At 45.1% G+C, this 24038-nt stretch overlaps 1 protein-coding gene across 1 annotated transcript in view; it reads right to left on the minus strand.

Annotated features, from left to right (window-relative positions):
* The window catches only part of mad1l1 (mitotic arrest deficient 1 like 1), a gene marked incomplete at its 3' end in the record, with an annotated part of 226511 nt that overhangs the window by 170280 nt on the left and 32193 nt on the right, over nucleotides 1–24038 (minus strand). The window contains exon 9 of the mRNA XM_084338322.1: nucleotides 23923–23984. Coding sequence (XP_084194448.1) covers nucleotides 23923–23984 — 62 coding nt within the window. The remainder of the gene's footprint in view (nucleotides 1–23922; nucleotides 23985–24038) is intronic.

The raw sequence follows: 24038 nt of genomic DNA on the forward strand, positions 1-24038 counted from the left end.
AAAGTTAAAGAGGCAATAATTACAGTTAAAAGAAAGTATCCCAGAGCAGGGTAACAAGATGGCCGTGCAGGAGTGAGGCAGATGCACAGGGCTCACCACCTTTATCTTAAAAACTAAATTATAAGCGCTATACCAACCGAAATGATTACTTCATTTTAAACTAAACGACCCTACTCCTTTGTACACTTTGGAACTGACAAACAAGAAGCAAGGAACCTTCTGAGAAGCAGCAGACCCCGCCGTAACAAACGGCGCTACAAACACTGGTCTACTACAGCCTACAGCACAACATGGACGGTGAAATCACCCTACAAACATTGTGGAATGCCATCCAGCAAAGCAGAACTGAGCTGCTCCAAAAGACAACTGATATTCAAACTAGTTTGGAAACAATCAGAAGCTCGATGACAACGCTTAACGAACAAGTGGAAGTAGTGCAGCAACGAGTCAGCCGCAACGAGGATAACATCCAGACGGCTCACGAAACAATCACTAAACTAGAAAAAGAGATGACCACTGTAAAACTAAAAGTCCAACAGTATGAAGACAGCTCATTGCGCGCAGTCGTTCGTTTGGAGGGGCTTCCAGAGTCAGTGGAGAAACAGGACCTCGCCGGCTTCCTAGCTGCTTTTTTACTATGGCTATTTGGCGAAGATAAACTCGGCGGACCCGTGCTGATCGACAGCGCGTATCGCTTGAAATTAAAACAACCAAACCCCAGCAAGCCTAGACCAATACTCCTGAAACTACTGCGAGCACAACAAAAGGACGCTATCATGCGCCTGGCGAGGGAGAAGGTGGAACTGTACTACGGCGGGACCGAGGAAACCTCCAGAAGCAGGATCTACTTTTACAGTCACTTCAGCCAGGAGGTGATGAAGAAACGCAAGCTGTTTGACGACGTGAAACGCATATTCAGATCTAAAAGCCTGTCTTACTCAATGAGACACCCAGCAATATTAAGAGTCGAACACGGCGGGACCTCCCGTGACTTTCATTCCCCAGAAGCCGCACAAGATTTCATCCGTGAACTTGATCGAGGCTGAAAGCGGGCAGATCAAGCCCGTCGCCAGGATGAAATGACTGGGGGGGGCAACTGAGGATCCAAGACAAACACCGTGAGACGAGATAAGTAGCCAAAACTAAGACACACACACTACCAAATGACTCTTATGAGCTATTAGAAAAACCAGAAACAACCCTGAACGTGGTTAATTAAAGGACAAGTATCAAAACTGAATCATCAGTGTATAATTTCTAGTTTTTTTTTGATTTTGTGGTGTTTATATATATATTTCCATTTTCTCTATTTTTTATTACATCCAATTCATATATTTTTTCTTTCTTTGGTTTGATTGATTGAATTGATGGACAAGTTTGTTGGCGGATTGCATAAAATTAATGGGTACAGTGCAGTACAGCTCAGTACATACAGTTGTTGGGAGGATGCAGACCAGAGAAGGACTTTCGTCTTGTTTCCATCAGGGTCCCCCAATTTTAATTCATCATGTGACACGCGTGACATGCGGATGGACAGTACTGCTGCATCTATACATTTATGACATGCCAGATTTTCAAGTACAGTACAGTTTGTGATACTAAAAAAAATCCAGAAGAAGAGTGTATATACATTTGACATAGATTGGGTTGATTGTTTTACTTTTTAGGGTGTTGGTAGGCAACTATAGTTGTAGAACTTTGCATTTTTATTTCTTTTCGTAGCCTTTGCAAGGGGAAAGGATAGTTAGACCATGTAGGCTTACAAAAAAATTAAAAAAAAAATTATAATAATAAAAAAAAGAACCAAAAAAAAAAAAGAAACTGACAAGTAAATTGGTAGCCTATTATCTTTCCCCTCTTATTCATTATTCATTTCTCTTATTCATTAATTTATTTATTTCTCTGCCTTATTACTGAATCAATTGCTTGCCTGTATTGTTTGTTTTTTTAGTTTAATTTTGTTCCTTTTTTCTTTTTGTTATAAGGAGTAACGCTTCACAGCCTGGTTCAAATAGTGGTGTGCCACCTGGCAATTTAAAGGGGGAGTTAACAGGGAGCCAAGTAGGGTAATATAGGACTAGTGAGCCTATGTTATGGTTTACTTTCTGTTTGGGGAGGGTATGGGGGGGAAAAAGGGTGGGGGGGGGACCTAGTACAAATACATATTATCTTCACGAACTCAATGCATGTGATCTTGTGAACCATGATAGATTGTATGATATAACTGGAGTGACTAATGGTAGGCATATGCACTGTGAACATGTGTGTGTGTGCAAAAACACACGCACGCGCCCATGTCCAAATGGAATGCTGCAATCTCTATAACAAAACCACAATTAAACCCTTATTAAAGTCGATATTGAAAATGATCCTAGATGACTAGCACTCTGACATTTATGTCCTTCAATGTTAAGGGCATCAATAATCCCATTAAAAGGAAAAAGATTCTCAACTATTTAAAGAATCAAGATTGCGGCATTGCATTTATTCAGGAAAGCCACTTAACTGATGCAGAGCATGTGAAGTTGCAAAGAGATTGGGTTGGGTCAGTATTCTATTCCTCATTTAATTCCAGATCAAGAGGAGTGGCCATACTATGTCACAAACAGTTAAACCTAAAAATACGTTCTCAAGAAAAAGACACTGCAGGTAGATGGATAATCCTCAAATGTGACATAAATCACGAACCTTTTACACTTATTAATCTATATGGCCCCAACAAAGACGATGCACCCTTTTTTAGGAATATTCTATTATCCTCTGCACAAAACTATGGCACATGTATCCTTGGAGGTGACTATAATTTAACACTGAGCACATCAGATAGATCTAATAGCATCCCCCAGCCACTAAGTGCCGCAGCCAAAGTAGTAAGGGATGGTATGTCTGAAATGGGTTTGGTCGATGTTTGGAGAATACTTAACCCACTGGAGAGGGAATACTCATTTCATTCTGCGGTACATGACACTTATTCCAGATTAGACTTGTTTTTAACAACTAAATCACTACTTCACAATGTAATTGAATGTAAATATCTAGCCTCTACAATATCGGATCACTGTCCTTTGAAATTGAAGGTGAAACAATATTTGGACAAACCTAAAACTAAGCGTTGGAGATTCAAGCCATATCTCCTTAACGACCCAGATTTTGTTAACTTCCTAGAAAATCAAATAGATGACTTTTTAATAATTAATGTAAACTCTGCCTCCCCAAGCATAATCTGGGAGACACTGAAAGCTTACCTAAGAGGTCAGATAACGTCTTTTGGAGCTTCTAAACAAAGAAAAAGTAGACTGTATCTAAACACACTAGACAAAGAAATTCATGAACTAGAGAAAAAACACGCAGAATCCAATAGAGCAGAAACTCTGCACATACTAGTAAAAAAGCGGCTTGAATATAGCAACTTAACTACTAGCCAAGTAGAAGCAGACATGGCCAGAACTAAATACCACTACTATGAAAAGGGGGACAAAACCGGCAAGCTACTCAGCTGGCAAATAAGAAAAGAAGAGATGGCAAAAACAATAGACTCAATCAAATCTAAGGATGGTGATGTATTACATAAACCTGAAGAGATAAACCAGCGTTTTGAAATGTTCTACCACAATCTATATACGTCTGAAAACCAAGACTCAACTGCTACAAAATGTGAGGAATTCTTGGGAAACTTACAGATTACTAAGCTTCCTGTAGAAGTGAGAACTACTCTTGAAACAGAAATATCAAAGGAAGAAATCACCAAAGCTATTAACTCATTGCAAACGGGCAAAGCACCCGGTCCCGACGGCCTACCTGCTGAATTTTACAAACTGTTCATAAATAAATTAATCCGCCCTTATATGGACATGCTCAAAGACAGTCTCAATAATGGTAAATTACCACCAAGTCTAGAATTAGCAACAATCAATGTACTTCCTAAGCCCTCTAAGGATAAACAACTTTGTGACTCCTATAGGCCCCTGTCAATGTTAAATGTGGATTATAAAATATTTTCTAAAGCACTCGCACTAAGAATGGACCCTGTGATGTCTCTCTTAATCCACGAGGATCAGACGGGTTTTATTCAGCAGCGACAGGGATCTGACAATATCAGAAAACTTTTTCATATCATTGAGCTCTCTAAACAAACGAATGACTCAAGACTTGTAATCTCGATGGATGCTCGAAAAGCTTTTGATACAATAGAATTTGAATATCTTTTTTATACTCTGAAACAGATGAATTTTGGTGATGTTTTCATTAATTATATTAAGATGCTTTATTGCTCTCCGAAGGCACAAGTGTTGACAAATGGTATACTTTCCAAACCCTTCCAATTGGGACGTGGAGTACGACAGGGCTGCCCACTCTCCGTATATCTGTTCGCCGCAGCCATTGAACCGTTGGCGGTGGCAATACGGAACAACAACAATATATGTGGCATAAAGACTGGAGCAAACGAATCCAAACTCTCACTATATTGTGATGATTTACTAATTTATATTACCCAACCAGATATATCCTTGCCGCAATTACTCAGCATACTAGAGGCATACAGTGCCATATCTGGTTACACGATAAATTATGACAAGAGTGAAATAATGCCACTAAATAGTGTTACCACCCAGAATACCCACCCAATGATTTCCCATTTTAAATGGGCACCAAAAAGCTTCAAATACCTGGGAATCCAAATATCTAACGACCTGAACCAAACATACCAAAATAACTATCTACCTATTATGGAAAAAATCAAAACAGACCTATACAAATGGAAAGATCTACCAATTTCTTTAATTGGACGTGTTAATGTGGTCAAGATGAATGTTCTGCCTAAATTAATTTATTTGTTCCAGTCAATTCCACTCAGCTGTCCACCAAGCTTGTTTACATCACTGAATAAAATCATTTCAATGTTTTTGTGGTCCCAGAAACGGGCTAGGATCAGATTAAAAGCACTACAGGCTCCCCTGAATAAAGGGGGCTTAAACCTCCCCAACTTCAGACTGTACTACCTAGCCTGTCAATCACGTGTTATTTGGTGTTGGCTCAACAGTGAGAGGCTGCCCACACCAGCATGGGTTAAACTGGAAGAGAACATAATCCATCCTACTCCACTACAGGTAATCCCCTATATAGACACGCAAAAAACCCTTAACTCCATCACTAAAAACCAGATTATACATCATACATTTGCATGTTGGAAAGAAACTATTAAACTAATGGGAAATCAAAATACCTTGTTAATGAGCATGCCCCTGTGGAACAACCCTTGTGTCCCCAAAATTATTAGTGATGGAATATCTGAAAATTGGAGAACCAAGGGAATCAGCGAAATAAGAGACTTGTATAACCAAAGCATCTTTTCTGATTTTAATTCCCTGAGAGCGAAATATAATTTACCTTCATCCATTTTTTTTAAATACCTACAGATACGGAACTGGGTAAAAAATAACAGTTATAGCTATCCCCATATGTCTGAAACACCAATAGAGAAACTGTTTAACACTACAAAAACATCAAAGGGCCTGATATCTAAAATCTACACACTGATGAACACTGAACAGAAAGATGATAGGATGCTACAACAAAAAGATAAATGGGAAAAAGATATTAAACACAAATATACCATGAAAGAATGGCAGTCATTGCTCCAGAACTCCCAAACAACTTTAACAAATACCAACCATAGGTTAACACAATTTAATATACTACACAGAATTTATTATACACCTCACAGATTATATCAATTTAGCCACGAGACATCACCCAATTGTCTTCGATGTCAACATGCTAAAGGGGACCTAATCCACACGTTCTGGAATTGCCGGAAGTTAAATTATTACTGGAAATTTATATTTGAACAACTTTCAAAAATTATTGGAAAGACGATGACTCCTGACGCACGAATAGCTATTTTGGGTGATATCTCTATGCTGAGTAACTTTGACAACTTTGAAAAGAAATTTATCCTGTTAGGAATGTCTGCTGCAAAAAAATGTATTCTTTGTCATTGGAAATCTGAACCCCCTCCCCCGACTAAACAATGGTGGGCAGAACTCCTATCCTATTGCACACCTGAAAAAATCATGTATAATGTGAAAGGAAAAATAATACACTTTCAGAAGATCTGGGGTCGGGCAATGGATTACATACCAAATATGGGTATAGAACTGGAGAGAGCTAATTGAAGCATAGAGATTGTGGATATTGTCTTTTTATATTCTATATTTGTCTGCCTGTTTTTTCTTCTTTCTTTTTGTTGTCTATTATTTTATTCAGGTAGTAGCACAGACAATCATGGTCTTAAAGTAAATCATGCATTCGATAGTTTTTTCTTTTTCTTTTTTTTTGTACTAGGAAGGGTCGGGGAAGGGTTAGTAATTGTTTAGTTAGGAAATGTAATTTACATATTTATAACTTGCATTTTACAACTGTATGTAAATGAAATGTTAAAAGCAAATAAAAGATAATAATTGGAAAGAGTTATAAAGTTATCAGTACCCCCATCGTTCCTGACGTTATCTGGAGTCTTAACCAGGCTGGGCAGACCACTAGTGGTGCTTGCATCCGAGGAGCTCCGGGCCAGGGCGACTGGACCTGTATATTGGATTACTCTACCCGGACGACGGCGAGCCTTCCACGGCTTGGATTATGCTTTGGGTGCTTTGATTATTCCATGGATAACGGCCAACACTGCGGAGTGTTGGAACTACCCCCCGGAGAGGACTCCAGGTGAGACGGCGCTCTACACCAGTGAGGTCGCCTCACGTCTCTCCGTTGTGGACCGGCAGCTACCGTCCACCAGAGGGTCCGGCTGTATTCGTCTGCGGACCGAGGTTCTGTGGGCACCGTGTTCAAGACTTTGAATTCTCCCAAGAAATCGTCGGCCAGATGGGATACCGCCAGCGGCTTCTCTAACCCCCCCCTCCTACTGTCTTACAACCAGCGGGACCCCCCCCCCCCCTTAGTGTATCCAGCTATAATCATTTAAGTACCATCGCTATAGTTTCCTAAAGAACCAGGTTGTATACTTACTCCCTGCGTAACCAGAGATTGGACATTCAATGTTGATTTACCTACGAATACTCATTTGCCATACAAGTGCATTTCAAATCATAAGTGTAAACAAGTGAACGTTGTATATACCTTTTGCTATATTAAATATTCGATTTGTACATTTGTGTGGACTTCGTTTCATTAGGTGGGAAAGTGTTCATCATATTTATATCATGTACTGGATGGCCAGAAGTTAAAGTACAAGAGGTAGTGGTTTAATATTACCATACTTAACAATACAGTCAGGGAATTGTACCCCTCAGTTACAATTGGTCCTTCGAGCCGGATGGTAACTAGTGTAATATTAATATAGTGTTATTAATATTGAAATGGCCTATGATGAACACTCCACGAAACGGTCCTCCTAACCTAGAACGCCCGCGGCGCAGACGACAGACACCTCAGTACTTAGAGGATTACGCTGTCAGTCAACTACCTAGCCTTCGACAAACGGTAAACGCGGTAAAAGTAGAAAGTAAAATTATGTCTGACCTTAACGACCAGGTTTCCCCGACCACAGAGGCCCTAGTAGGTTCTAATGTAACTGACCAAGCTCACGGTGGGGACCAGGAGGGAGCCGACATGCCTTTACCCCCCGCCACTACCGAAGAAGTAGTCCCCGACCAGCCCCGGGAGGAAGACAACCCTACAGAGAGAGAACTCTGCACGGAAGAAGAGGAGGAGAGCGCCGAGGAAATAGAGCTCCAGGACTCCCCAACGAGTACACCCAGGAGCGGCTCACCCAGGAGCGGCTCACCTCCACAACCGCCTTCCCCCAGCGAAGCGGAGAGGATGCTACAACAGGCGTTCCTCGTCAGCCTGACAGCCTCTACCGAACGCGATCGACTCCAAGCACAGACGCTTAGCGAGCGCGAACATTTTACTATTGAAAGAGAACGCCTCCAAGCGCAGCAACGGAGCGAAGAAGAGCGCACACGCCTGGAGATGAGACGCCTTCAGACGGAAGAGAATATGGCAAGAGACCGGGCCGACGCCCAGCGCGCCGCTGCCGGTGCCCAAAGAGAAGCAGATCTCACCAAGCGCGAAGTCGAGCGCGACAAGCTACAAGCGCAGCTAATGGAGCAGCTGATCCGCAAGGCAACACCCTCTCCCTCCGCCAGGGGTTCAAGGAACTCGTCGAGACAACAGTCAAGGGCAGCGTCTCCTAACCGAGCAAGCGACCCTGAACTTGACCAACAGACCGAGCCTATACCCCCCGCAGACCCCCTTCCCAGACCGGTCCAAGCGAGACCCAGCTACAAGGAAGGAGCGGCATACACTGCGGAGAAGCTAAATAAACGATTACAGGATCTGGAAGACCTGATAGAGGAAGAAGAGGGAGAGGAGGAGAACCTAGCCCGACGACAGCACAGTACTCCACCGGACCAGGAGGTCCAGTACAGCCCAGGCTATACCCCCGCGGCGCTGCGCTACAGACCCCCGACTCTATTCACGGGTGAGCACGACGCACGACCAGCCCCGAGGAATAGCACCTGGACCAGCGGGCCATGGTACCCTGTCGGTACCAGCCCACAGAGAGGCGCAAGAGGGGACTCGCCTAGGAGGTCTCTCCCCCAACGCTCGCCGATGTATCAGCCATCCACGGCGTCATACATTGCCACGCCGTCGTTCCCAGACTTCGCCTATGAGAGTCGAGCACAGTACACGGAGCTCCGGATGTGCTTAGAGACAATGACGGTGGATGTCACTGATGAACGCCACAAGTATGCAATATTACTGAAGCACCTGAAAGTACCGCGAGCGCACAATATAGCGCTAGCCTATGCCACCTCTACGACACCATACACAGCGGCCCTGGCAGCGCTGGACCAGAGATATGGACGTATATGGGATTACGTAATCCAAGAGATAAGGCATATTGATCGCCTACCCCCAGCAACAGACAATCGCTCATTAGACGACCTGTCAATCAAGGTGCAGTCCCTGGTAGGGATGCTGGGAGCGCAACGGGAAAAGGGCATGCATGAGCTATACGCCAACTCTAACGTCGAGAGGATTTTGGAGAAGCTGCCACCCGCAAGACAAGAGCGTTTTAGGCGGCAGAGAGACTACCGGGATCCCAACGGCCCCGAACCATCCCTCCTTGATCTAGCCGACTTCCTGGCGAGAGAAGTCAGCAGCTTACGACTGGATACGTTCGGGCGGAGCACGCCAAGCTCCAGAGAGGGACCCAGGAGAATAAATGATGGAAGAAGATCGGTGACTGTCATGCACCAATCAGAGTCAGTACCGAGCAGTAAGAGCCACAGTACCCCCTCGAGAAAGGAGAAGTGGAAGATAGCGTGCCCCTACTGTGAGAAAGAACACTGGCTGTCACAATGTGACCTATTCACAAAGATGAATGCAGAAGAAGTGAGTCAATGGATAAAGTCCAACAGGCGCTGTTACCGATGTGCGCGACCACACATGGCAGCCGAATGCCGCCTAAAGAAAAGGTGCAGTCGGTGCGACGGAGCCCATCTAGATATACTACACGACAGTAACAGAAGACGGCCTCCACCTGCACCATCGAGCGGCACCAAGGCAAGTGTCATGTACATTGACCCCGCCAGCAGCAGCGGCGCCCAAGTGCTCTTAAAGGTAGTCCGTGTGACATTGAGCTACCAAGATAAAGTCATGGACACTTACGCCGTCCTTGATGACGGGTCAGAGAAGACCCTTCTGCTCGCGTCCGCTGCGGCCCAGCTGGGACTGCGGGGGAGCAAGAACGAAATGACGATTCGGACAATAAGAAGAGATTTAAAGACGATAAAGGGCGAGAATGTTCACTATCGCAGCAAACGGGCAGCCAGAGCGACGGTATAAGATTACAAATGCTTTCACCAGCCAAGAAATAGGACTATCGCAGTACACCTACCCTATCGCCAAGTTGATGGATAAATATGTGCACCTGCGACAACTACCTATCCCGCTCATAGACGGCGCTACCCCGACCCTGCTGATAGGCTCCGACCATGCAGAACTCATAGTCCCGATTGACCGGGTCCATACAGGACCCCGAGGCTGTCCTGCAGCAGTCGAGACCCGCCTAGGGTGGACACTACAAGGCCCCCTCGCTAAATCTCTCAACCGAACAGCAGCCACTAGCTGCTTCCACTCCAGAACGACAGAAGAAGACACCACTCTCCTGCAGCATGTCGAGAGGCTATGGACACTAGAGACAATGCCCTTTAAGAACGAAAAGAAAGATATTCGTTCTAAAGAAGACATTTACGCCATCAACCTACTCGAGCAAGGGACAAAGAGAGTCACAGTCGGCGGAGCGATGAGATACGCAACTCCACTCCTGAGGCGAGAGGGAATGCCCACCTTTCACGCAAAGAAAGACGCCACGGAGCGCTATCTATTGAACACAGAGCGGCGCCTAGCCAAAGACCCCGCTCAAGAGCGTGTGTACCGCGCTGAGATTGAGAAGCTAATCACAGCGGGACACGTAACAAAGATTGACATTAAAGAGGCCGATCAGACGACCGAATCATGGTACGTGCCGCATCACAAGGTCCATCACAACGGCAAGGATCGCATTGTGTTTAACTGCAGCTACCAGATCGGATCCCAAAATCTGAATAAAGAGCTCTTGCCCGGCCCCACACTCGGCCCCTCCCTACTAGGCGTGCTACTGCGCTTCCGCTAGGACAAGGTGGCTATCAGCGGGGATATCAAAGGGATGTTCTTGCAGGTGAGACTAGTAGAGGAGGACAAGCCCCTGCTGCGGTTCCTATGGAGAGAGAGGATCGGAGATGAGAACCCAGCCATCTACCAGTGGGAAGTACTCCCCTTCGGAACCACAAGCAGCCCGTGCTGTGCTACATTTGCACTACAGAAACACGTCGCAGAGGACCCAACAGCAGATGAAGAGGTCCGACACAGTGTGAAGAACAGTTTCTACGTGGACAACTGTTTACAAAGCGTTTCAACTCAAGAAGAAGCCGAGGCTCTCCTAATCAAGCTACGCGCCTCCCTGATCAAAGGCGGCTTTGATCTCAGGCAGTGGGCCAGCAGTGACCCGCACGTATTGCGCAGCCTCTCCCCCGCGGACAAGGCTGCCAGCAGCGAGACCTGGATGGCGACCATCCCAGGAGAAGCCCAAGAAATGACACTAGGACTAGTCTGGCGCTTCAAAACAGACTCGCTCCACTATAGACACAAACCCCTGACCAAGCAGGGAGGGTCGACGGCGACACCGACCACCAGACGGAGTGTGTACAGAACACTCGCCAGACAATATGACCCGTTGGGATGTATTCTACCTTACACCACCAGGGCAAAGATGATTGTACGAGCACTATGGGACAAGGACCAGGGCTGGGACGACCCCATACCCGCACACCTTGCCTCAACATGGAGAGAGTGGGAGACGGAACTCCGCTCACTCCCAGGCGTCAACATACGCCGCAGCTACTTCCCATCCACAGTGAGGCCAGAGACATGCAAGATTGATCTACACGTCTTCAGCGACGCCTCCGAAGTAGCCTATGGATCTGTGGCCTACTTGCGTGCCCAAGAGAAGGAAGGAAAGATACACACTGCTTTCATCCTGGCCCGCTCAAGAATAGCCCCACGTAAGCAACAATCTATCCCGCGTCTAGAGCTCTGCGCAGCCCTAGCAGAAGCGCATCTAGCCACGTTAATCCAACGTGAACTCACCATTCCGGTGCACAGAACAATCTTGTGGTCAGATTCCACGACAGTACTCACATGGATCAAGTCTGATTCATGCAGATACAAAGTCTTCGTGGGAGTCAGAGTCACCGAGATTCAAGAGTTAACAGAAGCAGCGAGCTGGCGGTATGTGGACACCAAACACAACCCAGCTGACGTCATCACCCGGGGAATGTCCCTGGATGACCTCACCCGTCGCAACATCTACAGTGACGGACCAGAATTCCTCCAGCTCCCCGAAGCAGAGTGGCCTACGCCCACCCCACGGGAAGCAAGTAACGAGGAGGCTGAGAACAAGAAACCTATGTTCTGTGGACTGAGCACAGTCACCTCCACAGACCCCAACATAGATGACTGCATTACCCTAGAGAGTGCGCAGCAGAGGACATTCCTGTGGCACCACCCAGAGATTCAGTCCACCACTGACATGTCAGCAGCTGACTACGAAGAAGCAGAACTTCTTCTACTACAACGAGCCCAGAGAGACTCGTTCCCCGATGAGCTAGACTGTCTACAGGGAGGAAAGCCCGTCCCATCAGACAGCAGACTGCTCCACCTGGCACCCGAGAGTGACGCCCATAATCTCATCAGAGTGGGTGGTCGCCTGCGGAGAGCCCCCGATCTACCGGATGACATTAAGTACCCGATAGTCTTGAACAGCCGACACAAGGTCACAGAGCTGATCATAAAGAAATACGACGAGGATGTGCACCACGCAGGAGCAGAGAGAGTCTTCGCGGAGATCAGACGTCGCTATTGGATACTTCAAGGAAGAGAAGCGGTGCGACGCTTCCAGCGAACCTGTCTAGACTGCCGAAAGTGGCGCGCGCAGCCCAGCATACCACGGATGGCTGACATACCTCCCTGTCGCCTCCGACTCGGCGACAAGCCATTCCACTCCACAGGCATGGACTGTTTTGGCCCGTTGTATATAAAGAGAGGAAGAGGAACCGAGAAGCGGTGGGGTATTGTATTCAAATGCATGACCACCAGAGCGATACATATCGAGCTCCTTCCGACCATGAGCACAGACTCATTCCTTATGGCCTTCCGAAGATTCACATCACGGAAAGGAAAACAGTCTACATTGTTGTCTGATCACGGGACAAACTTCAAAGGCGGAGAAAGAGAGCTGAGAGAGAGCTTCCAAGCTATGGGCCCAGAACTTAAGACCCACCTCGCTCCATCCCAGATTGACTTCCAGTTTAATCCCCCGAACGCACCCCACTTCGGTGGAACCTGGGAACGAGAAGTACGTTCCATAAAGACAGCCCTGTACGCCGTGCTTGGGGCCCAGACTGTGGCGGAGGAAGTCCTAATGACAGTCCTCACGGAGATCGAGGGAGTATTGAACTCAAAGCCCCTCGGTTACGTCTCCAGTGATGTAGCAGATGTCGACCCAGTCACCCCCAACACACTCTTAATGGTGCGGCTGGACCCTGCGCTACCCCAGACAATGTACAGGCCTGAAGAAGCGAACGGCCGAAGAATGTGGAGGTACAGTCAAGTACTAGCTGTCAAGTTTTGGAGCAGCTTCCTACTCCACTACCTACCGTCTCTACAGACCCACCAGAAGTGGGTAAAAGAGAGAGACAATTTGACAGAAGGAACAGTCGTCATGATTATCGACCAGTCACTACCCAGAGCTATGTGGCCGGCTGGCCGCGTAAGCAAAGTGATCACCGGTGCCGATGGCAAGGTCCGAGCAGCTGAAGTACTCGTCCAAGGGCGAACTTACACACGACCCGTGGCGAGGCTAATAGAACTGCCCCGACTCCCAGACACTATCGATGATGACCATGACCCCATGACTTTGTGAGTTGACTGACCCTTACAGCGGACCTTGAGTGGTAGACAGTGCGGTTAATCTGTCTCTGCTTAGCTAATTAGGTGGGACTAATTAGGGGGCGGCTGTTGTGAAGGATCAGATTAAACCGAATATATATGTTTATTTATATATATATATTTAAATAGTATTTGTATATCGTTTGATATCCCCTGTATATTCCTTGTACAATATGCACTGAATATCCCTTTAGTCTACTAAACAGCCCATAATAGTTTCATTCTACCATTGGACAAGAACCTGGCGCCAGCAGCCATACCCCTAGGTTCAAGTTCAATCGTGCCGCCCAACATGTCGTGGCAAGCCCCGGTTCCGCGTAGGAATATGTCTGGCGAAATACGAATGGTACTATTTGTTCACAGCGCATATATATATGGCGCAAGTAAAGTAGAACTTTCTTTTAGTCCAGTTCTTTACCCTCCAACAGAGTAACAGACGCGAAGCCTCACCCACGACGCACGTGTGGTGCAGTAAGGCCTACTTGGCCTCAGAATAGGCATTGAGATATCGTGTGGATTAATAGTTGAATTGTCATAGTTTGGCACTATACCGTCGAGTTGGACGTATTCTATTAAGCTAATAATAGTCTATTTATGTATGGTGCATCGTTCGGTTAGAGTTATAAAGTTATCAGTACCCCCATCGTTCCTGACGTTATCTGGAGTCTTAACCAGGCTGGGCAGACCACTAGTGGTGCTTGCATCCGAGGAGCTCCGGGCCAGGGCGACTGGACCTGTATATTGGATTACTCTACCCGGACGACGGCGAGCCTTCCACGGCTTGGATTATGCTTTGGGTGCTTTGATTATTCCATGGATAACGGCCAACACTGCGGAGTGTTGGAACTACCCCCCGGAGAGGACTCCAGGTGAGACGGCGCTCTACACCAGTGAGGTCGCCTCACGTCTCTCCGTTGTGGACCGGCAGCTACCGTCCACCAGAGGGTCCGGCTGTATTCGTCTGCGGACCGAGGTTCTGTGGGCACCGTGTTCAAGACTTTGAATTCTCCCAAGAAATCGTCGGCCAGATGGGATACCGCCAGCGGCTTCTCTAACCCCCCCCTCCTACTGTCTTACAACCAGCGGGACCCCCCCCCCCCCCTTAGTGTATCCAGCTATAATCATTTAAGTACCATCGCTATAGTTTCCTAAAGAACCAGGTTGTATACTTACTCCCTGCGTAACCAGAGATTGGACATTCAATGTTGATTTACCTACGAATACTCATTTGCCATACAAGTGCATTTCAAATCATAAGTGTAAACAAGTGAACGTTGTATATACCTTTTGCTATATTAAATATTCGATTTGTACATTTGTGTGGACTTCGTTTCATCAGGTGGGAAAGTGTTCATCATATTTATATCATGTACTGGATGGCCAGAAGTTAAAGTACAAGAGGTAGTGGTTTAATATTACCATACTTAACAATACAGTCAGGGAATTGTACCCCTCAGTTACACCCTCCCCTCCAAACACATACACACACACACACACACACAAGAGAGCGTGCACTAGGGTTGGGTACCGAACTCTGTACTTTCAAGGGTATCGACCGAATTATGTCGGTACTACAGAGTACCGATTCACGTTAGATCAATCGGTGGCACATTTCGGTACCTAAGACCCGCCCAGTTAGAAAATCTTTACATTTGTTTCATTGTTGCTTCACTCTGATAAAGCGCGGCTAGCAATAATGATTTCCTGACCACTAGAGGGCGGCATGGAGTCAATCTAAAGCAGCGGTTCTCAAACTACGGGTCGCGACTCAAAGTGGGGTCGTGGGTCAGTGGACAGAGCATTTGGCTAAATATGCCTCGTTTTATAAATGTGTATTGATAACATAGTGCTGTAATAAAAATGTCTAAGAAATATGCATGATCAAGTTCAACTTCAACAACGTGCTTTTATTTAGATATTTCTTAATTTCATGTTGAAATTACGCAATACATTAACCCATTCCCTGCCACCACTTTGATCATCTTATACCATTCTCTGCCAGTACTGTAAGTCTATGGAGATGTTCACCTTCTTTGCAGGGCTATAACTTTTTAAATTGTATTGCTAAATTGACATTACTATGGCCCATTCAACATCGATTACCCATCGTTCAGGATGTAGGAACGTTTGACTTTTTCATTCACACATTCATACGAAAATACCGTCTAGAGTTTAAATATGTTTTTATCGTTTTCTGCAGTACTTCCCAGAACATGAGATATAGGCACAAATGCATATATTAGATCATCAAATGCAGTTTGATACCGATCGACGCTATATAAAAAATTTAAACTGTACATGGTCCTAAGGGTTATGACTGGTCATGCGCGGGTGAACGGAGGGGGGGGGGGGGGGGGGGGTCGTTTATAATTCTGTGATAGTCGTTAGATGCTTCATGTAGTATGGGTGATATATTGATCAGAGCAGTTTGTATAAAAAATGATAAACAAAAACGCTGAAACTCACGTCAGTCTCCTCGTACCGTTGGGCGATGAGAGTGGAGCAAACAGATCCCAGTTATGTGGTGGGGATCTAGGCGATCCATTTCCGGTTTGTATATTACTAATACACGCCCAAATCATGTCGATTATTGAGTTATGGCAAAGATCCATATCCACGGTGTGTGTATTGAGTCCCGGGATACTAAAACGAGTGGCCGGACGGAATTAGGGGACGGACCGAGCTGCAACGGGCATTTCCGGTTTGGCAACTCGCCGATCAGCCACCAGGTGGCAGTATTGAAGCGTTGCAGAGTTGTGCTGAGTCCATCAGCATCTGACAAGGCTCCGTGAGTGGAATATGAATACCATGGCGAAAATATGAAATTATGATCAGAATCACGTCGTACGCCGTTATTGGCAGAATTCGCATGAACTTGAAACCCATCGTACGATGTTATTGGCGGGAAAAGGGTTAAGTGTGGGGTCGCCAAAAAAAATCCTAAATAAAATGGGGTTGTGGTATAAAAAAAAGTTTGGGAACCCCTGCTCTAAAGTAAACAAACGCTTTATTTCTCCCAAAACCAAAGCCTTTTCTTGATTTTACAAAGTTGTTTATTTTAAAGACATAATTGTGTAACTAGGAGATTTGCTGAAAAAGAGGACTTTTTAAATGCATATTAACATATTAACTAGGGATGTCCAATATTATCGGCCTACCGATATTATCGGCCGATATTGGCATTCAAATGTGATATCGGAAAATAAAAATAACCTTTATTTAACCAGGCAAGCAAGTAAGAACAAATTCTGATTTTATTTATTGTCAAAAGTATGCATAATGTTATGTTAATTCCACAACAAGACATATGTAATGTTAATTACCTGAAATTATTCCGTTTTTTGGGGGGTAAACCCTGCATATATCGGTATGGGTTGATATCGGTATCGGAAATTAAGACAATATCGGTATATCGGTATGGGTAAAAAAGCCAACATCGAGCATCCCTAATATTAACTGAATAAACAGTGTAAACAAAAGGTGCAGATGAGGGTCTGTATGCCCCATTATATTATACGTTACAATAAATATAGGCAATACAAAAATGTAATCGGAATATATACTATGAGTAAGAGTAAACGGTATACACAAGGTACCCCCACTGGCATGATATACGCTGTAGTCCGCGCAGGGTTTGGTGGAGTCAGACACACACATGTGTTTTCATTACAACTTGTGCCACTGTCATCCAACCTGAGGGGCGCTCCTGATCCAATCAGGTCTCTGACACCAAGTCCACCTGATCATCCCTCTCCTTAATTGGCTGATATCAATCCTGGTCTCCGGAGCCTTTCAGCCAGTGTGTATGTGTGTATGTGTGTGTCTGTGTGTGTGTATGTGTGTGGGTGTATGTGTGTGTGTATGTGTGGGTGTATGCGTGTGTGTGTGTGTACAGTATGTGTGTGTACAGTATGTGTGTGTATGTGTGTGTACAGTATGGGTGTGTACAGTATGGGTGTGTGTGTGTGTGTGTGTGTGTGTGTGTGTGTGTGTGTGTGTACAGTATGTGTGTGTATGTGTGCGTGCATGTGTGTGTGTAGGTGTGTGTGTTGCCTGGAGCTCACTGCCACATGTATTGCAGATTGTGAAGCTGGGAGGTGACAGTGGAGTGGAGGCAAACGTACGATCAGAAAAATCTCACCTGTACATTCGGTCACTGTGCTGATTTCGAGGTAAGAATAGAGAAATGTCTGGCTGCTCATCACTGACTAATGATAGCAAAGAAACAACAAAAAACCCTACCCGTGGTAACCTCAAACAATTAAAGGTGCTACTGTATATAGAGAACATCCAGCGACTAGACTACAGCACCGGCATGTCATATATACAATTTGACTGCTGTTTTGACAGGGTTAGGGTCTTTACTCTTGGCTACATACACGCAACATTAATTCATACATTGTGTAGAGATGGTTTTATGGTGTGATGTCATTGTGGGTCCGGTACCGGACCCCTCGGGCTTAAGAAACGTGCGAAATAAAAGTATTGCTTCCCCCCCCGGCCAAATAATTATTGATAAATTAATGTATCATTTAAAACGTTTTTGCGGGTCCACAATTAATGTTGCGTGCATGTATCCCCTGCCTACTTCCCACTTCCCCACGTGGAATGTACCCGATTGGATAAATTACATGCTGGCGCTCTAGTGCGACCTCTAGTGGCTGAAATATGCCATAGTGGCTGTGTTATGTACCATGTTAGTCCTATGTCCTGGGCTGCAGCTGACTGCTGCTAATTAGCTGATTGCTGCTAATTGGACACCTGCCTGGCAGGCTTAAAGGCACTTCCCCACCCACACATGCAGGGTGACTGTTGCTAGAAGACATTGTTGAAGCAGTGTCTCTCCCCCTTCCACCATTTTTGATCTTTAGTTTGTGCTAGTTATCATAATTAGAATAGTATTTTGGTTTAAACACAGACCATTGGTGTCTGTGTGCACTAATGTTGCTTCCCTTTGAGCCAGGGTCGTAAACAGGCTGAATGTTATCTATAGCACCTTGAACAAGATGTGTATGTGCCATTTGTTATTATGGGTAGTACGAGTGATGCTTTTTTTCATTTACATTCAACAGTTTGGTATTCAAATCAATATATTTATTTCAAATACAAATATCGTCATTGTGACGCCCTAGTCCCCAAACACAACTTTGTCAATATGGATCATAAACACAAAATAAAAGACTAATCATTTGTGGGGATCAAAGTCTACTTTTCAAATGCGTCATAAACACAGAATAAAAGATAAATCATTTGTGGGGATCAAAGTAAACTTTTCAAATGCGGTTGCATTTAATTTATATACGCATGTTGATGAGAACGTCATTTAAATAATCTGTCAACTTTTCAAGTATCTCTCTCCCTCTCTCTTTCTCCATCTCCACATCTCTCCCCCTCTCTCTCCATCTCTTCCTCCTTCTCTCCCCCTCTCCATCTCCCCCTCCCTCTCTCCATGCAGCAACATTATCCTACTAACATTGTTAGCTAGAAGCCCACATCAATCATAACATTCCTCGCCTTCAGAATCCTGTTAACGTAAGCCCACTTAATCGATTATCAGGCCATCTAGCTGATCTGCAAATGCAACGCTTATAACTCAAATAAAAGGCTTACGGCAGTAGATCGTCATGAGGCTCGTGTCGGCAGTGTCGGCCATCGCTCAGCTCCGACAACAGGTGCTGTTGTCCACAAGTCATGATGTTACTCTACTGTCTCTCAGCTCTGATTAGGGGTGGGAATCACCAGTTTCATCATGATACGATATGATATCGATTCTTTGGACAACGATACGATATTTGCCGATATCACAAAGTCTCTCACGATACAATACGATACGATTAGATTCAGGTGCCTGCGATCGATATGAGATGATATCATATGCCCATTTAACACAATCGGTAACATTTAGATCAACAAAAAAAAGGTAATGAAAATATCATTTGACATTTGTATTTTTGAGCTCTTCCAGACATTTAAAGGAAAATCAATCTATTGTTTTTAATACAAATAGACCTCCTGTTCACTGTAAAGTGCCACGTTTTTATATATTGAGCTTTAAACTTTAAGCTACATTTTTTGGAACTCAAAACTCACAACCTCCCTCTCCCAAACCGTTCCTACAACAATTTGTTGATGTTGCATGATCATGTATAGGCCTACATTTATTATGTATTATATTGTTTATGTTTAAATAACATTTAAACATCAAACTCCTCTGACCTCATCTTGTCTTTCCAAAGACGCGCGCACACACACACACACACAGAAAGGGAGAATGCTATGCTGTAACATCTACACACACGGAGCTACTGCTGTTGTTCTTGGGCAGATATGAGACTCGCCACAGGATTTTCAAAATAAGAGTATCGATATGAATCGATCTTATTACATCGCATCGATCCGATTCGATTGTTGATAATTACATCGATGTATCGATCTGGATCGATGTATCGTCCCACCCCTAGCTCTGATGAGTCATAACGTTACTCTACTGTCTCTCAGCTCTGATGAGTCATAACGTTACTCTACTGTCTCTCAGCTCTGATGAGTCATAACGTTACTCTACTGTCTCTCAGCTCTGATGAGTCATAACGTTACTCTACTGTCTCTCAGCTCTGATGAGTCATAACGTTACTCTACTGTCTCTCAGCTCTGATGAGTCATAACGTTACTCTACTGTCTCTCAGCTCTGATGAGTCATAACGTTACTCTACTGTCTCTCAGCTCTGATGAGTTATAACGTTACTCTACTGTCTCTCAGCTCTGATGAGTCATAACGTTACTCTACTGTCTCTCAGCTCTGATGAGTCATAACGTTACTCTACTGTCTCTCAGCTCTGATGAGTCATGATGTTACTCTACTGTCTCTCAGCTCTGATGAGTTATAACGTTACTCTACTGTCTCTCAGCTCTGATGAGTCATAACGTTACTCTACTGTCTCTCAGCTCTGATGAGTCATAACGTTACTCTACTGTCTCTCAGCTCTGATGAGTCATAACGTTACTCTACTGTCTCTCAGCTCTGATGAGTCATGACGTTATTCTACGGTCTCAGCTCTGATGAGTCATGACGTTACTCTACTGTCTCTCAGCTCTGATGAGTCATAACGTTACTCTACTGTCTCTCAGCTCTGATGAGTCATAACGTTACTCTACTGTCGCTCAGCTCTGATGAGTCATGACGTTACTCTACTGTCTCTCAGCTCTGATGAGTCATAACGTTACTCTACTGTCTCTCAGCTCTGATGAGTCATAACGTTACTCTACTGTCTCTCAGCTCTGATGAGTCATAATGTTACTCTACTGTCTCTCAGCTCTGATGAGTCATAACGTTACTCTACTGTCTCTCAGCTCTGATGAGTCATAACGTTACTCTACTGTCTCTCAGCTCTGATGAGTCATAACGTTACTCTACTGTCTCTCAGCTCTGATGAGTCATAACGTTACTCTACTGTCTCTCAGCTCTGATGAGTCATAACGTTACTCTACTGTCTCTCAGCTCTGATGAGTCATGACGTTACTCTACTGTCTCTCAGCTCTGATGAGTCATAACGTTACTCTACTGTCTCTCAGCTCTGATGAGTCATAACGTTACTCTACTGTCTCTCAGCTCTGACGAGGCATAACGTTACTCTACTGTCTCTCAGCTCTGATGAGTCATAACGTTACTCTACTGTCTCTCAGCTCTGATGAGTCATAACGTTACTCTACTGTCTCTCAGCTCTGATGAGTCATAACGTTATTCTACTGTCTCTCAGCTCTGATGAGTCATGACGTTATTCTACTGTCTCTCAGCTCTGATGAGTCATAACGTTACTCTACTGTCTCTCAGCTCTGATGAGTCATGACGTTATTCTACTGTCTCAGCTCTGATGAGTCATGACGTTACTCTACTGTCTCACAGCTCTGATGAGTCATAATTAGGCCTGCCGCGATAAGTAATAAATCGATTAATTGCCGCGATAATTAAAATTAATGCAATGATTTTGACGGGCGCGATTAATTGCTATTTGCGCGTTTGTTTTAATGAGGCGGAACCAGTGCCCCTTGTCAGTCACTGTCCGTGTTGGGAGGCGGGCCGCTGGCTTTACTACAGAGCAGAGAGCACAGCACAGGAGCTCCGTGGGGCAACACCACATAGCTTAACTACATTTCTCAATAGTGTTGCTCCTTTTAACCAAGTAGCGTTATTTGTAGTGTAACGTTAGCGTTTTAACGTTAGTAGCTAACGTTAAAACTAACTTAAAGTTAGTTGTTCACCAACAATCTCAACATTTGTTTTATCATTAGCTCATGTCGATCTACTAGTAGCATCAGCAAGCTAACGTTAGCTGGCCCCAGTCCACTAGCAGCATGTCGATCTACCAGCAGCATCAGCAAGCTAACGTTAGCTGGCCCCAGTCCACTAGCAGCATGTCGATCTACTAGTAGCATCAGCAAGCTAACGTTAGCTGGCCCCAGTCCACTAGCAGCATGTCGATCTACCAGCAGCATCAGCAAGCTAACGTTAGCTGGCCCCAGTCCACTAGCAGCATGTCGATCTACCAGCAGCATCAGCAAGCTAACGTTAGCTGGCCCCAGTCCACTAGCAGCATGTCGATCTACCAGCAGCATCAGCAAGCTAACGTTAGCTGGCCCCAGCCCATTAGCAGCATGTCGAAGTAGTAGTAGCATCAGCAAGCTAACGTTAGCTGGCCCCAGTCCACCAGCAGCATCAGCAAGCTAGGATAATAACAACAATACTTCCGGTCCGGTCGGTGGGCTTCAAAATAAAAGTCTAAAACACCGGAAAAGACGGAGCGGTGGGCTTCAAAATAAAAATTCTCTAACCGGTCGCAATAATATCGCTTATCGCGATATTTTCGGGGGCAATTAATCGCCCAGCAAAATTTGTTATCGTGGCAGGCCTAGTCATAATGTTACTCTACTGTCTCTCAGCTCTGATGAGTCATAACGTTACTCTACTGTCTCTCAGCTCTGATGAGTCATGACGTTACTCTACTGTCTCTCAGCTCTGATGAGTCATAACTTTACTCTACTGTCTCTCAGCTCTGATGAGTCATAACGTTACTCTACTGTCTCTCAGCTCTGATGAGTCATAACGTTACTCTACAGTCTCTCAGCTCTGATGAGTCATAACGTTACTCTACTGTCTCTCAGCTCTGATGAGTCATAACGTTACTCTATTGTCTCTCATCCCTGATGAGTCATAATGTTACTCTACTGTCTCTCAGCTCTGATGAGTCATAACGTTACTCTACTGTCTCACAGCTGTGACGAGTCATAACATTACTCTACTGTCTCTCATCCCTGATGAGTCATAACGTTGCCCACAGGTCCGCGGGTCATTAACGCTACTCTACTGCTGCGCAAACTTTGAACTGGCATCACGTACAGGAGCCTCAGTGATGGAGAAAAGTTTGCAAAGCACCCAATTTAGTACGAGTTTATAATAATGGTTTTCTAACGCAGTATCACCAGCTCTCAATGTACAATCTGCTGCAGCAACAGCGGACACAGGCTCACCGACAAATAGGCTCTACGTGTTCTATCGTCCCTGACGGGCTCCCCGGCGACAAATACGGGCGTCCGAAGTACATTGTTATACAGCCACAGGATGTCAGGACGCTTTTCATTTCGAGCCCTGCCTCACACACACACGCACGCACACACACAAAGAAATGCCTTTTTGATATAAAAGACAAAAGCTTGTTTTTGTGTGGTTGTCAGGCCCATTTAACATTCTGTTTCCACCAGAGGCTGAGTTAATCATTGAGAAAATGGTGTGTGTGTGTGTGTGTGTGTGTGTGTGTGTGTGTGTGTGTGTGTGTGTGTGTGTGTGTGTGTGTGTGATAGACAAGCCGACTGTGGTGTTTTGTAATCTGTCTGATCTGGTCTGCCACTCATATGGAAACATGCAATCATTCTCTCATTACCAGCTTAGAGAGGACACACACGCACACACAATCAAAAAACGCACCAACCAACACACGTGCACAGAATCATGCCACGGCTCATTTATTAGTGTGGCCACAGCTCCCCCCGGTGGTCGTACAGCGTATTACACAGGACGACGCCAAGGGACCTCAGCAGTAAAGGCTCTGCTTTGATGATCCTCTCTTCCCTTTGCTCTCTTGACAAATGTACACACACACAAATACACACAAACGCACAAATTCAGACGCAGACAGGCGTGTTTTAATTTGTGTGTTGTGGGGACATTCCATAGACTTACATTCATTCCCAAACACTTTACCCTAAAAAATATTATATTGTGAGGACATTAAGGTCCCCACAACGGTAGGAAAAAAGGGTCACACACACGCACACATATATACACAGTGTTTGTCTGACCTGATGTTGAGTCCAGTAGACTGTCCCAGGTTCTCCCAGGCCTGAAGCTTCTCGCCCAGTCTCTATAGCATGTGAAGAAAGACACGGTTAACCCTTTCACTGCCACACTACCAAAC

This window comes from Notolepis coatsorum (genome assembly GCF_963971535.1).
Source record: "Notolepis coatsorum genome assembly, contig: SUPER_7_unloc_3, whole genome shotgun sequence".
NCBI lineage: Eukaryota > Metazoa > Chordata > Actinopteri > Aulopiformes > Paralepididae > Notolepis > Notolepis coatsorum.